At 45.5% G+C, this 16,937-nt stretch overlaps 1 protein-coding gene across 1 annotated transcript in view; it reads right to left on the reverse strand.

Moving 5' to 3' along the window:
• CD96 (CD96 molecule) overlaps positions 1–16,937 on the reverse strand; it is a gene marked incomplete at both ends in the record, with an annotated part of 97,794 nt that overhangs the window by 30,485 nt on the left and 50,372 nt on the right. The window contains one exon of the mRNA XM_079766828.1: positions 13,888–13,980. Coding sequence (XP_079622954.1) covers positions 13,888–13,980 — 93 coding nt within the window. The remainder of the gene's footprint in view (positions 1–13,887; positions 13,981–16,937) is intronic.

Raw genomic sequence — 16,937 nt, forward strand, 5'->3', positions numbered from 1 at the left:
GATATTAATCCATTATCAGGTATATGACCTGCAAACATTTTCTCTCGATCCATAGGTTGCCTTATATAAAGTTGATTGTTTTCTTTGCTGTGCAGTTTTTTCTTTAGTTTGATATAGGATACTTTTAAAAAAATATATTTTTTTATTGATTTCAGAGAGGAAGGGAGAGGGAGAAAGAAATAGAAACATCAATGATGAGAAGATCATTGATGGGCTGCTTCCTGCATACCCCCCAACCTGGCCATGTGCCCTGACTGGGAATGGAACCTTGACCTTCTGGTTCATAGGCCAGCCTTCAACCACTGAGCCACACCTGCCCAGCAGCATAGTATACTTTTTTATTTTTCCTTTTGTTGCCCAAGGTTTTGGTGCCATATTAATAGAGTTGTTGCCTAGGCCAATATCAAGGAGAATTTTCCCTATGCTTTCTTCTAGGAGCTGTACTGTTTCAGGTCTTATGTTTAAGTCCTTAATATATTTAAGGTGTTTGTGTGTGTGTATGGTGTATAAGATAAGGGTGCAATTTCATTCTTTTGCATGTCAATATCCAGTTTTCCAGAACCATTTATTGAAGAGCCTATCATTTCCTGTTGTGTACTCTTGGCACCCATGTTGAAAAGTAGTTGACCATATATGCTAGGATTTACTTTTGGCCTCTCTATTCGCTCTATTCTATTGGTCTATGTGTCTGTTTTTTTAAAAAAAATATGTTTTTATTGATATTTTTAGAGAGAGAGGAAGGGAGAGATATAGAGATATAGAAACATTGATGAGAGAGAAACATCAATTGGCTGCCTCCTACACACCCCCTCCTGGGGATGGAGCCACAATCTGGGCATGTGCCCTGAATAAGAACCGAACCAGTGACCTCTTGGTTCATGAGTTGGTGCTCAATCACTGAGTCATACTGGCTGGCCATCTATGTATCTGTTTTATGCCAGCACCACATTGTTTTCATTACTATGACTTGGTAGATTGGTAGTAGAGTGAGGAATTAGGAAGTGTGATGCCTCCTCAGAACTCCTGGCCTGTGTGCCCTGGAGGATGGGACAAAGGGGACCAATGCCTGACTCAGGTTGAAAAGGCTGTGTTGGGAGCCAATGCTTGGCTAGCAGTGCTAAATGGGCATAGGGACGAGAGATAAGACCATACTGAGGGAAAGGAGCACTTTTCCTAAATAGGAGACCAAGGTACCTATTTTCCCAGGTAAAAACTGAAGGACATGCAAAGAATTCTCACCCTGGAAGAATACCTAAGAGGAACAAAGAAGCCCCCAAATGAGGTTGGCTTCCAGAAATTCAAGGGCTGCAGGAAGGGAAGAAGCAGAAAATGGAGGAGAGGTATGACCTGCATCAAAGGGACAGCAGCCACAGGCCAGTCGCAGATTTCTGAGAAATATGGAAAGTGCCCCATGAGTTCAAGATGACCATTTTTATTCTCCCCATCCAGAAGGCTCCTAAATCGTATTACAGACAGCATGACAAAGAAGGTCTTCCCCTACCTTCCTCTCCCCCTTTTTCTCTACCTTATGATCCTCCAAAGTGGGTTCAAGTCAATAGCTAGGAGTGGAGGAGAGGAAGAAGCCAGGAAATCACAAAGACAACTCCTGCATCTCTCCTCCACCTCCACTGACATAAAGCACAGACCCTCATGTCCTAGGCTTCCACAGCTGACAGACCCAGGCTTGGGAAGGGAGGAGGGAGAGAACTTCTGGACTGAATTAACCTTTACAAGTTTTGACATTATATTTGACAAGACTTCTTAAATATTGATAGGGGTCTGGTCTTGTGACTGAAAGGGACCAGACAACATTTATTATGTAAAAAATCACCAAAAAAAAAATGCAAAGGAGTTGGCCTGAGATGTCTTTTCGAGGCAAGAAAGAAATTATTCAGTAGAACTAATTTGGTCAGGGAACGATGGAAAAAAGAAAATTAGTTTTTGCTAACCTAGCCAGACCAGCTTATTTATTAACTAACTGCAAAGGTAAAAGTTATTTATAAATTCAGGCCATTACTGCTTGAGTGATCTGATTAGTCAAACTCAATTATCCAGGACTTCACATTTTTCCTATGTAAAATTGAACCTTAAAATGTAACTTACTTTCTCAAATAGTAATATTTTCACTTCGCCTTCTATTCCATCAACATATCATCTATTGGAAAGTCACCTAATCTCCTCAACAAATGTGTAATTTTAGTCCATCAATTACAACAACTACATCAAATACTTCACCTGTAGCACAAAAAGCCTTTAAACCTATACCACCATTAACCAGAGAATTGCACTTAAAAGAGTAGAGACTAACAACTACATCTAAACACATTTGGGTCAGTCTCATCAACCCCTGATATCAGGATGAGGTGGATATTGACCTTCAGGCCAGCATAAAGCAGATGTATAGCATGAGATCCTAATCTCTGCACAAGACCCTGTCTACACATTGGAGGCAGAATGTTTAGGGAAACATGCTTCTGAATGACTAATGACAATGTCTGTTGCTGGAATATTGGTCTAAAAAAGGTTTGCAGGACTCTTAAAAAAAAATACACACACACACACACACACACACACACACACACACACACACACACATATATATATATACTAGAGGCCCGGTGCACGAAATTCATGCACGGGGGTCCCTCAGCCCAACCTGCACCCTCTACAATCCAGGAGCTCTCAGAGGATATCCTACTGATGGCTTAGGCCCATTCCCCATGGTTCTCTGCTCTCTGTGGGGCCTGAAGGTTTCCCTGCAGCCATGCAGATGAAGCCCCCATGCCCTGCTGTCGCTCCCTGCCTGCTGCCGCCATGTGCCATGTGAAGGAAGCCCCAATGCCCTGCAGTGTGCTCTGTCTGCTGGGCCTGGGGGCTTCCCAGACACGGACACACTAAGGAAGCTCCATGCCCTGTTGTCCGGACCCTGTCTGCGGGACCTGGGGGTGTTCCCACCGCCACTGCGCTAAGGAAGCCCCCAAGCCCTGCTGTCTGGCTCTGTCTGCCGTGTCTGGGGACTTCCCTGCCACTGCCCCACTAAGGAAGCCGCCAGGCCCGGCTTTGCAGGGCCTGGCGGCTTCCTGGCTGCCGAGATCAGGAAGCCGCCATGCCCTGCTCTGCTGGCACTGGAGTCTTCCCGATCACCCTGGCGACCATCGGGAAGACGCCATGCCCTGCTCCTCCACTGGCTCCGTGTGCGCAGGGCCTGGCATCTTCCCGATCGCCCTGGCAGCAGGCCCTGCTCCTCCGCCGGCTCCATGTGTGCAGAGCCTTGTGTCTTCCCGATCGCCATGGTGACCATCAGGAAGATGCCATGCCCTGCTCCTCTGCCGGCTCCGTATGTGCAGGGCCTGTTGGCTTCCCGCTGCCGCAGCACTAAGGAAGCAACCATGCCCTGCTCTCAGTGCTCTGTTTGCTGGTGGGACAGGCCAGACACTCCAGCAGCGGGGCTGAGGGGACTGGGCGCCGCCAACTTGTGGGTATGGGGGCCGCCATTTTGTCGCGGAGTGAGGGCTAATTTGCATATTACTCTATTATTAGATAGGACATACCCTACCTAATAAAAAGGTAATATGCAAATCGACCGTACCATCGACACACCCACAAGCCACGCCCACAAGCCACTCCCACTAGCCAATCAGAGCAAGTATGCAAATTAACCCAACTAAGGTGGCTACAGCCACAGAGAGCAAGGTTTCCCAGGTAACAGAGCAAACCAAGCTTTCCGCGAGCTGTTGCAGGCCTAAGCCTCCACTCAAGCTACAAAGTTTCAATTATAGAAGGTAAACAAATTGAAACAGAAACGGCAGCAGAACGGAGCTTGAGAGAGCAAGCCAGGGTTGCCGGCGGCAACAGGGGAAGCAAAGCTTTCCTCACACCCTGGCCAGGCCCACCCGCTTAAGGCTGCAAAGTTTCAATTATAACCCCAACAGAAATGGCTGCCGGCCGTGGAGGGAGCAGCAGGCTTGGCTCCGCTCCAGGCTACAAAGTTTCAATTGTAGAAGGAAAATAAATTCCAGATACCAGGGCCTCTGCTTGGGTTGCCAGGGGGCGTGGCTGGCCTGCAAACCACCACAGGCCCCTCGCTCAGGCCGCCCCATGCCCCAAGGGAACCCCCACCCTGATCTAGGACACCCTTCAGGGCAAACCAGCTGGCCCCCACTCCTGTACCAGGCCTCTATCCTATCTAATAAAAGAGTAATATGCAGATTGACCATCACTCCAACACACAATATAGCTGCCCCCATGTGGTCAAAGATCCTGCCCCGATGTGGACACAAGATGGCCACCACAAGATGGCCAGCAGGAGAAGGCAGTTGGGAGGCACTCGGCCTGCAAGGGAGGGCAGTTGAGAGGGACCAGGCCTGCAAGGGAGGGCAGTTGGAGGTGATCAACCTTGCAAGAGAGGACAGTTAGGGGTGACCAGGCCGGCAGAGGAGGTAAGTTGGGGGCAAACAGGCTGGCAGGGGATCAGTTAAGCATCAACCAGGCTGGCAGCAGAGTGGTTAGGGGGTGATCAGGCTGGCAGGCAGAAGCGGTTAGGGGCAATCAGGAAGGCAGGCAGGCAAGCAGTTGGGAGCCAGCAGTCCTGGATTGTGAGAGGGATGTCCCAGATTGGGGAGGGTATAGGCTGGGTTGAGGTACAACCCCCCTCCGTGCACAAATTTCGTGCACCGGGCTTCTAGTACATATATATATATATATATATATATATATATATATATATATATATATTAGTGACCTGGTGCATGGCTTCGTGCACATTGAAAGGAAATTAATTAAAAGGTGGCTGGTGGGGTGGAACTGGGCCAGATGGGCCAGACACGCCCTAGAGCCAACCTCCTGAGGTCCCTCCCTGGCGTCTGTGGAGTAAGTGGAGTCCTTCTGGCAGGTGGGGTCCCTCAGCCTGGCCCACGGGGATTGGGCTGAAACCAGCTCTCCAACATCCCCCGAGTGGTCCAGGAGTGTGAGAGGGACTCTGCAAAGTTGCTGTTGTACAGGGTGTGGAACACAAATGCAAGTGTGCAGTAAACCAGATTCGGGGCCGACAGTGCCCCAGCAACAACATAACCCATGGCCGAATGTGGAATTGCACGGCCCCCAGCAACAACATAACCCACGGCCAAATGTGGAATTGGGCTCCCTCCTCTCTGTTTTTTGGGTGCGTCACCCAAGAACCACTGCTGCCAAGTGACTACAGCTCGGCAGCTCCTGTGTTGAGCACCTGCCCCCTCGTGGTCAGTGTGTGTCATAGCAACCAGTGGACACAGTATATTAGCCTTTCATATCTATAACTAGAGGCCTGGTGCAGGAAATTTGTACACTGCGGGGGTGTCCCTCAGCCCAGCCTGCACCCTCTCCAATCTGGTACCCCTCGGGGGATATCTGACTGCCGAGTTAGTGGCGACCAGGCCAGCAGGGGAGGGCAGTTGGGGGCGACCAGGCCAGCAGGGGAGGGAGGGCAGTTGGGGGTGACCAGGCCTGGAGGGGAGGGCAGTTGGGGGCAACCGGGCTGGTAAGGGAAGGCAGTTGGGGGCAATTGGGCCAGCAGGGGAGCAGTTAGGTGTTGATCAGGCTTGCAGGAAAGTGGTTATGGGGTGATCAGGCTGGAAGGCAGAAGCAGTTAGGGGCAATCAGGCAGGCAGGCAGGCGAGTGGTTGGGAGCCAGGAATCCCGGATTGTGAGAGGGATGTCCAACTGCCAGGGTAGGCCCGATCCCCTCATTGTGAGAGGGATGTCCAACTGCCGGGTTAGGCCCAATCCCCTGTGAGACTGCAGTCACAATCCGGGACTGCTGGCTCCCAACCGCTTGCCTGCATGCCTGCCCGATTGCCCCTAACTGCTTCTGCCTTCCATCCTGATCACCCCATAATCACTTTCCTGCCAGTCTGATCGACACCTAACTGCTTCCCTGCTGGCCCAACTGCCCCCAACTGCCCTCCCCTACCAGCCCGGTTGCCCCCAACTGCCCTCCCCTCCAGGCCTGGTCACCCCCAACTGCCCTCCCTCCCCTGCTGGCCTGGTCGCCCCTAACTTCCCTCCCTCCCCTGCATGCCTGGTTCCCCCCAACTTCCCTCCCTCCCCTGCAGGCCTGGTTGCCCCAACTGCCCTCCCCTGCTGGCCTGGTCATCCCTAACTGCCCTCCCCTGCTGGCCATCTTGTGGTGGCCTTCTTGTGACCACATGGGGACGGCCATCTTGTGCAAGGGTGCGACGGTCAATTTGCATATTATCTCTTTATTATATATGATAATAAAAGCATAATATGCTAATTAGACCAGACATCCTTCTGGAGATCCTTCCAGACAACCTTCTGAACAAAGCAGCAGCTGCCATGATTGCCTCGGGCCAAGGGAAGCCATTGCAGCTGCGAAGGCCGAGCTCCTTGCACAAATTTTGTGCATCAGGCCTCCAATATATAGATATTTATTGATTTCAGAGAAGAAGGGAGAGGGAGAGAGAGATAGAAACATCAATGATGAGAGAGAATCATTGATCGGCTGCCTCCTGCATGTCCCACACTGGGGATTGTTCCTGCAATCTGTGCATGTGCCCTGACAGATAATCAAACTCTGACCTCCTGGTTTATATGTTGGCGCTCAACCACTGAGCCACACTGGCTGGACTGCATGACTCTCTTGATGGAAGATGAAAGCAGGACAGAGTGCATCACATATCATGTGATACATTTATGGACAATTACAAAATAAACTGGGGGAAAAAATAGGTAGTCCATAGCTTTTCCTCAGAGGCATCGTACTCTGAGTGGGGAAAACTAAATAAACAAATATCCAAAGTAAACCAGTCATCCAGAAGGCTACCCTTGACTTATGGTGACAAGTCTGGAAAAAAAAAAGAGAAATTCTTTAACAACCTGTAACATGTGCCCCAGTTGAAATGTGATGAGAAGGTTATAATAACAAGTATTTCTTGGAATTCAAGGGAGAGCATTGAAGTTTTGTATGGATTCTGTACATATCTCTGGGCAATAATAATTACAATAATGTTGGGAAGAGCAGGGGTAACGGAAAGAGGAGGGTCTTTTTCTCTTTTTTATTTCCAACTGAGGAAGTTAACCTCACTCCCAGAAAACACTGGTCCAGAGAAAGGAAAGATTAATAGAGGTACAGCTCTCATGTTGACCTTTTCATAGCAGCTCTACCAGCTTCTCACTAGAAGGGATTTGTTCAGTGTCTAAATATATTTATTGAGCATCCATCATGTACTCTCAGAGACTATAGGATCAGTCTCTGAAGTCCGACTGTCTGGGTTCCATCCTGGTTTTTCCACTTTAGGAATGACTTTGGGTAATTTAACCTCTGTTCCTCAGTATCTTTATCTGTAAAATGGGGATAATAGTAGTACCTATATTAATGTTGTTGGGAATATTAAATGAGGTAACACATTTACTACTTTAGAATAGTACTAGACCCATTAGAATCACTCAAATATTAACAAATACTGTTAATATTATTGCTTGATACTATTAATATAATCATGTCAGTTGGTAGATACTTTCAGTAATTACTAAGAAAAGAATTGGAAGGCCTTTGTGTGATAGTCTTCTAAAAACCTTTTATCCTCCCCGCCCGCCCCCCCCCCCCCCACTATTTAGGCAGACAACCCTGCTGAGCCTCCTGTTGCAGTACTCTCCATTTCTACATATGCCCATTCTAGTTCAGACCATCATCCCTTTAAATTGTTTAAAATCTACATCACTTGGTCTTCTTGCTCCCTGTTCTTGCTGCTACTGCTTACCATACACATCACTTTTGTTTTACTCACATTATTCACATACTCAAAAAGCCACAGTGGCTGTTTGGTGATGTTCAGATCACAGCCCAAGTCCATAGTTCATTAACTTAAGCTCACCCTCATCTAGTTCCACCTCAGCTGAGCAACCTTCCAGCCACCCCCACCCCAACAAGCACTGCCAGCCCGCATCGTGCTTGTCTTCTTACATCCTGCACTCACTTTATTTTATTAACCAAAACTACTGTCTGAATATCTGTCTCTCATCTTTCTTCCATTCGGGGCCGTATCTCCTTCCAGACATGCGGACTTCCCTGATTCCAGTCCCCTCACCCTCAGCACTCACTTATTTTTCTTACTTTTCAGTGCCTGGCTACTTTTGACAGTGGCAGAAGCTATCAGCCAGCAATGGAGGCATCTGGACACTCCAAGGCAGGCATGGCGTGACCAGGGAAGGTGTCAGAAGTTTCTGTCACAACACATCACCAGAGTCTTCTCACTGCCTTACAGAATCTCTCTGGGAAACCCTCTTAGCTTTAGAACCCAGTATTTAGGCATACATCTGATCTGGTCTGTTTCCCCTGTGATTTGTATTCGATTCACCTTATCCAACGGCACGGTTTCCAATTTAATCCCCCACCCCTTTCTGACAGGCTTGTTCATAAATTAGTAGGTTTGTTGCATCCCCTGGGCAATTGTTTCTTTCAGTCTGTACCCTCAGTATCTGATCCCCCGCTTGTCAAGAATCAGGTATGTTCACCTAGAGACCTGGCTGATGGTTACTCAAGGTGCCCAGGAGTAGAAATATCCACACTGTGGGGACCAGCTAAATTTTTACAGAGGGCTTAACACTAATATCAGTATCATTAGGTTAAAGGATTCTGCACAGGCATAAAAATAGGAGGGCAGTGAAATGGAAGGCTAGGCAAGTAGGTCCTGCTAGAGCATAAGCTCGGTGAAACTGGGCCCTGCCTGTCTTGTCTATCACCATATCCCAGCACCTCAACAATGCCTGGCATGCTGCAGTCACTCAATGTTTAATTGTTGTTGAATAAATAATCTGTAGAAGGCACAGGGCGATCCTGGGGGCAGGAGAAACCCCCGATTTATGCCAGTATTGTCCCACCCTGGATTTGTCAGCTGTCTCTGATTGCTGCATTCGGGCTTGTTTCATCTCGCCCTTTAGCTTGTCAGCCTCACGTCTTTTCCTTTTCTGAGGACAGAAAATGCAGCCGGGACTCAGCAAACACCAATTAGTTCAGGCTGAATTGAACTGTGTTTCCCTGGGTAGCTCTTGAAGTTTGTTATGAGGTACACAGTCTCCTCTAGTTAAAGAATATTCTTTTCATTTTTTGTCAACATTTGTTTAAAAAAATATCCTTTCATTGAGGGGAAAAATACGAATTGGATGTTTGCAGCAAAATATGTAGCTTCATAATTATGATTAAACTATGTAGTTCATTACATCTTAGAATCTGAAATGAAACCATAGCCTTTTGAAGTTGGTTCCCAGGACATGTTCCATCTCGCTCGATTCTTTTCTTAAAAGAACACAGGAGGGTGAATCCTACCAGCTTTTGGAGCAGCCAGTCCTCATTACCCTACAGCTTGCTAAGACAAAATTTGGGATTCCAGTTGTAATTCAGAGATTATTCTAAGAAAATAAATTGTATTTAGATATACTCAGCCATTGATTTAACATGTGTGTGTTTTTGTTTTTTTTTTGGGGGGGGGCATAAAAATCAGACTGAGAATTGTTCCAAACATAATCTATTGTTACTATCTTGACAAAGGTTGAAATTTTGTAAAGCAAAACAAACAAACAAACAAAAGAACTACTCTTAAGCCAGAACCTAATTTAAAATGGGGTTTCTCAGCCTCAGCACTGTTGACGTTTGGAACCAGATAATCTTTGTAGAGGTTGTCCTATCCTACAAAATGTACACTCTTTAACAGCACCCGTGGCCTCTGCATATTAGATGCTAGTAACACCCTCCCCCCTTCCCATTGTGGTGATCAAAAATGTCCCCACACTACCAAATGTCCCCGAGGGGTTGGAGGACAAAATTATGCTGGTAAGAACCACTGATCTACAACAGTCCTGCCCTGGCTGGTGTAGCTCAGTTGGTTGAGCATCATCCCATGCACCAAAAACTCACTGGTTCAATTCCTGGTCAGGGCACCTACATATTTTGTATCACAAAAATGTGCACTTGAAACTTAAAAAGAAAAAACAATCCATATATATATAAAAAGCCAGGGGCCATCACAAACGAAACAACCGGACGGATGACTCAACCGGAGGTGACCAGGCCAGCAGGGAGGTTAGTGAGGGATGACTAAACGACTGAACAGCAGGCTGCGTGGGGCAACCAGGCTGGCAGGGGGGTTGGTCAGTGAGGGATGACCAAACGACCAAACAGCAGGCTGTGTGGGGCAACCAGGCTGGCGGGGCGGGGGGGGGGGGGCAGTGAGGGATGACCAAATGACCAAACAGCAGGCTGTGTGGGGCGACCAGGCCAGTAGGGGTGGGCAGTTGGGGGCGACCAGGCTGGCAGAGGGGGAGAGTTAGGGGCAACAAGGCCAGCAGGGGGGGTAGTGATGGGCAACCAGGCTGGCAGAGGGGGCAGTTAGGGGCAACCAGGCTGGCAGGGGGGCAGTTAGGGGAGACCAGACCAGCAGGGGGGTAGTTGGGGGTGACCAGGCTAGTGGGGGGGGGCAGTTGGGTGCAACTAGACCAGCAGGGGAGGCAGTTATGGGCGACCAGGCTGCCGGGGGGGAAGTTAGGGGTGACCAGGCCAGCAGTGGGGGGCAGTTACGGGTGACCTGGCCATCAGCAGGGGGCAGTTAGGGGTGACCAGGCCAGCAGGGGGGGCAGTTAGGGGCAACCAAGCCAGCAGGGGGGGCAGTTAGGGGCGATCAGGCTGGCAGGGGAGGCAGTTAGGGGTGATCAGGCAGGCAGGCAGGCAGGTGAGCGGTTAGGCGACAGCAGTCGCGGATTGTGAGAGGGATGTCTGACTGCCGGTTTATGCTCTATCCCCAGGATTGAGCCTAAGCCGGCAGTCAGACATCCCCCAAGAGTTCCCGATTGGAGAGGGTGCAGGCTGGGCTGACGGGACCCTCCCCCCCATGCACGAATTTTATGCACCGGGCCTCTAGATAAATAAATAAAACAGTCCAACATGGCAGGATCTTATTTTAAGGAGATTTTTAAATCTTCAGAAATTTCCCAACTATATCACCATAGTGTGACAGTAGACCAGGTAGCATTTTTCTGTTTTCTAACAAATATATTTATTTGTGCTCTCCTTCCTTTTCTAATACTAGAGCTGTAGTAAACAGTAGACTCCTTAAGGGTAATACTGTCCTTTCCCTTTCCTTGAGTTTCTTCACAGAAATAAGAATAGTGCTTGGTCTGATGGAAACATGTGACAGCATGCGTCAACCAACCCATAGGAAACTCAGCTAGAAGTTATTCATTTCTACTCTCAATTGGAAGAATGTAACTATCATGAGAGCATATTTCTCCCTCTCTCTTTTGTTCACTGTTGTATTTCCAGCACCTAGAAGAGCATCTGATGCACACCAAATGCTCAATCAATATGTAATAAAGGAATTACGCAATTTCTTTTCTAAAAATGTTTAGAAATGGGGTCCCTGACCTATTTCCTAAGGGAGATCATTTGGAATCCGTAGGCTGAGGCTTAAGGCTCTATTTATTCTGCATTTTTAAATATTTATCTGTGCTTCTCTGCTACACAGTACCACTCTCGGACCCAAGCTTAGCTCCAAACATTTTCTCAAATTCTCACAAACATTTTTGCCAATGAACAACTGCTCAGTTTGTTCTCAACCGAGTCAAATCAATACAATACACATTTCAAGAATCAGCTTATTTCATCTCTCTTAGATAACATCTGAGTCCATAAACTCATGGGGACCTCTCTTTGCTCAAAGCCTAAGACTTACTAGTCTGTACCTCACCTTGTGCATTTTAATTCTATAAGATGCAACACCTTTCACTCTATGATTTTGAGTTATCATTTCCATGTATGCATGTCATCTCTCTCCAAGTACAGTGCAAATTTTTAGAAGGCAGGAACAAATTATCATGTTTTAAAATAATATAGAATCTATTAATGATAGCTACATAATGAAGGTACATTATTCTCATTAATTGTTTTATTCATTTATCTATTCAACTAGTATTTTTTACTGGCCTACTCTGTGCTAGACATGTGCTAGGATGTAAAACAAATATGCTTACTGTTTTCATGAAGTATTTAGACCAGTTGGAGAAAACATGATATCTAATGTGCTGAGAACTAGATTTAGCATCAGAAGACTTTGGTATGAATACTAACTTGGCCACTTACTAGTCATGTGACCATTTACGCTTTTAGCATCTTAGTGTCCCCATCAAAAAAATGGGAATGATAACACTTGTTCTGTCTGCCTATCATAATAAAGAAGATCACACCACATTGTATTTTATGTGCAAACATTTTCTAAGTGACTGAACATGGTGGTTTTAATTTGTTCACAAATTTTTTGATACAATCCCTTCAACAAGTGGAGCCTAATTCTCCTCTCCTTCAGGACGAAGCTGCCACAGTGGGGGCCAAGGCAGAGGTGGTTAGGGGTGATCAGGCAGACAGGAGAGCAGTCAGGGGTGATCAGGCAGGAAGGCAGAGTGGTTAGGGGTGATCAGGCAGGCAGAGGCAGTTAGGGGTGATCAGGTAGGCAGGTGAGTGGTTAGGGGCGATCAGGCAGGCAGGTGAGTGGTTAGGGGCGATCAGGCAGGCAGATGAGTGGTTAGGGGCAATCAGGCAGGGAGGCAGAGTGGTTAGGTGCAATGAGGCAGGCAGGTGAGTGGTTAGGGGCGATCAGGCAGGCAGGCAAAGTGGTTATGGGTGATCAGGCAGGCAGGCAGGAGAGCGGTTAGGAGCCAGTGGTCCTGGATTGTGAGAGGGATCCCGGATTGCGAGAGGGATCCCGGATTGCAAGAAGGTGCAGGCCACACTGAGGGAACCCCCCCCCCCGCCCCCGCCCCCATACACAAATTTCGTGCACCGGGCCTCTAGTGTTTTATAAGTTGCTAAATTTTGGGGTGAAATATTTGTTATGAAGCAATAGACAATCCACAGAGTACTGTACAGACTTAAGGTACTATTTTGAATATGCTATTATTTGTTAAATGAAGCATATCATAATCTATAATGGTTTATTTCTGAACGATGAATTAGAAGTGAAAGAAAAAGAAACTTTAAAAGGAAAATGACAAAACCTTAAGAACTAGAAAAAAAATCACATGAATGTAAACTTTCTAATTTGCAGGTGGTGCTCACTCTGCCACGCTCTTTATTTTCTGAGAGGCATCAACCTGTGACAGTGGCTGCAGGCTATCTGCCAAAGGCTACAGGCTAAAGGAATTGTTCATCCCTACTGACTGCTTTTGTTTGATTCCATTTTCAGTTCTCATTTTGAGCTAAAATTAATAGTTTTAATTAAATAAGAATGAAAACTTTACTTCTACTCTTCATAGAATATATATATTTTTTGTATTAGAAATAGTCACCATAGTTCTTTGTTAAATACAAAGGACACAGACATAGAAATTTATAATTTGTTTGCCAACTTCTGAAAGTCAGTGTTATTTCTTTGCTGTAGAAACACTAACCCAGCCTGACCTCCATTATTAATAATGTCCCTGTGAGGCTGAATTCATAGTCCTCACTAGTCAACTTGGTCAAAATTAATTTGAACCAGGATAAATTTAAATTTAATCTACCTGCTTCTGGTCCACAGAATCTCCGTTTACAACCAATTTCTTAAACATCCCACTTAGAAGGAGGAGGGCTGTCAATTTATTAACCTACTTAATAATATAATACAAAATTTAATTTCTCACTGAGTATTTATTCACTCTGTTTTTTCTAGGAATTTAAGTGAAGTACTTTGGAAGTTGTGCTAACTCTTGGAAACCTCGAGAATAGTACTTATATGTTTATCTGAAATATCATAGAAAAGCTCATGAATGACACAAATGTTTTGAAATTTTTTCCTTATCAGTATGCTTCCTTAAAGGATTAATAAATAGGACATGGAAATTAAAACAGTGTGAAAATATTCTTACCTGTGGGAGATCTGTTGTTGGCCGGAGAAGATTGGGTGCCAAGGGTAGATTCTGTAATACCAAGTGCGGGATCTGTCGGAGGGTTTACTGAGCCTGAAAGGACAAAGCAGAAATTTATAATGAATAAAAGTACTATAATAGAAAGATAAAGTATTGACTTAGTCTTCCTCGCCCCAACTTTGTTTATTCATTTAACAAATCATTATTGAGGCCTTTTAACAGGCAAGGCAGTGGTACATAATGGCAAATAACAGACTCCTGGGGTTGTCTCTAAAAAGCATACAGCCTAGATGATAGGTGGGGAGCCAGGCACTGTGTTGATGCTGTGAGAGTGGAAGTGAGGGGAGTCAGGGGGAGGCACAGGAGGGGCATCCTCCTGGGATTGGGAGGTCAAGGAAAGCTTTCTGGAGAAAGTGACATTTAACCAAGACCTAGTAAAACAAGCACAGCAGCTAATATCCAAAGTGTTTAAAAAGTAACCACACAGTTTACAAGTCTATAAACCCACAAAAATTGTTTTATCAGCAAGCGTAGAAACAACGATACAACTATCAGACTGGATATAACACCAATGAACTTAAGATTGATGGTATGATTATGCTCTTTCTAAAATGCTTATTTTTGTCATAAAATTTTTATTTGGCTACACTTTTCTCTCTGTGTGTGGGAGGGGGTTTAATGAAAGAGAGGCTGGAATATGCCATTTGACTTATTATGTATCCATGTCAATGCCTTAAAGCCTCCATTATTTTACTGTAAGATATTCCTATTAGCAATACAAAACAATTTACAAACGCCAAAAGGATCTACTGACTTTAGGAATATGTGGATTAAATATGGGTAAGTGAATTTGAGGCTAGGGAACTTTGTGATTTTTCTAGATAAAATGGCATTGGGTATAGTGTCACGTATCTGATGTCAATTATTTGGATATTTGATTACAAATTATACTGTTGGTTCTATTCTGTAATTTAATTTAAGGGAAAAGTACATATTTTTAAATTATGTCACTTGAGACCACAGCATATTGGGAGGAATTTCTTATTGTCATCTAGATGAATCTATGTTTTATTTTTATTGGTGGTAATGTTGTTACTGTTATTGGCTGTAGGTGGCACTAACAGCTGGCTCTGATTTGCTATCATACAAATGATTCCTTGTTATTAATCTCTGCGGAGGTGGGAGAGGGTAGTTATACGGAGAGTATATGAATAGGTTAGTAGAATGACCATCTTCTTCTCCACATGCCATCCCAAACAAGATGGACCTCTTAGCATGATGTACACATTTGATCATGATTTGCCCCCCTATCACATCCCTGACTTCATTTCCTGATGCTGCCTATCATCTTTTACATCTCTCTCAGATCACATTCTCCATCCAGCAGGTGATAGCTCAGCCCCGTTTCCTAAACACAATATGCTCTCTGAGTGCTTGATCTTTGTGCATGCTGCTTCTAACACTTTCTCACCCCAAACCTCCTGGGATGCCCTTCCTCAAACTTAAAGAAGCCTAAGGAGCTTTATGATGTGTTCAGAGTTTACCCTGCAAAGGCCTTATTACTTATTAGGCATGCCATCAAAAGAAGTAATTATTTTGTTCCTCACTTTGTATTTTTGTATTTTATGCAAGTGGATGGTGATTCAGTGCCTACAAATTCCCTCTTAACATTGGAAGGATTTAAGTACAGAGCTGACTACGGGTGCATCATAAGCCTTGTCTTCCAAAGGGATAACCTTAATCAGTCGGAGCACACACCTGGAAATATGATGCGGAGGTGTTTTTCTCTGTAGATTGCTTAGAACAGAGGTTGCCACACTGTGGCTTACATGTCAAATCCCACTCATTGCCTGTGTTTGCAAACAAGAGTTTATTGGAACACAGCCATGCCCATGTGTTTATGTATTATCCATATAAGAAAAATCTGTTGTCTCAGTGCTAAAGCAGAGAAATTCTGGGAATATTACAGAGCAGAAAAGAGACTTAGTAAGAGGAGAGCAGTTTTTGTTGCCTTTAATAAGAGTAACAATGTTGGTAGGCTGCAAGATAAGTGTCTGAGGTGCTCCCTTCCCCACCTACCCCAGTCTCCCAGGAACTCCCCCCCTCTGACAAAAGGGATGCAGAGCTTTCAACATGAAACTTGAGGCCAACAATATCCTCTGGTTTCAGATTGGCCTGCAAAGTCGAAACTCTGCCTCAGTCAAAACAAAACTCAGGGGTATAAAAAGGAGCAGCTAAAACCTAACAGGGAAAAATTATTTTCTGAAACTCAAATGCAGAATTTAGCAAACACATGTCAGCCAGTTTTCAGACCATCATGTTGTCAGGGGTTGAGCTACTGGCCAAAAGCAACTCACTTTGTTTTGAGTGTGTCCACTCTGCAGCAGGCCTGTCAGGGCCCTCAGGACCAGCAGTGGGCAACAATGACCATGTGTCTGGGTGAGTTTTAGGGCTTCCTTGGAGCTTGAATCAGCCCTTAGCTATTCCACCTAGAAGTGAACTCCAGAGCATGCTAGGACCATGCTTCTCAAAATGTGGTTCGTGACTTCTCGTAGAAACTTAATGGAAATGCAGAATCGCAGGCCCACCCCCTTGATTTACTGAATCAGAGTCTGCATTTTTAACAAGATCCTACGTGATTTGTATTTAAATTAAAGTCCTTTATTGTATGATGGACATAACAGAAAGTATTTGTCTGGCACATCCCACCTCAATATTCAATGGTTCTCTCGTCCCATTATTGACATACCCCGTTTTAATTCTCTCTTCACATCCCAAAAACACATGCACATTCACACACACTCACAGGACTCATTAATCCTTAACTCTCTTTCTAATCTTGACCTTAACAGTTACAGTTGGAAATCCATTTAATAAACAAATCTCAGTCAAGGCTGATGACAGCCAAGATATTACCCTCCCCCTGGGGTATTCACACTGAGCAAAACAAAACATCCCCTCCACCTCAATAAAACAAAACACACTTTGTATATGCCAAAAACTGGACTCCACATTGCTACAATAGGAGACATACCAATAGGCTAGGCCAG

The sequence above is a fragment of the Cnephaeus nilssonii genome (genome assembly GCF_951640355.1).
Source record: "Cnephaeus nilssonii genome assembly, chromosome: 3".
NCBI classification, from domain to species: Eukaryota; Metazoa; Chordata; class Mammalia; order Chiroptera; family Vespertilionidae; genus Cnephaeus; species Cnephaeus nilssonii.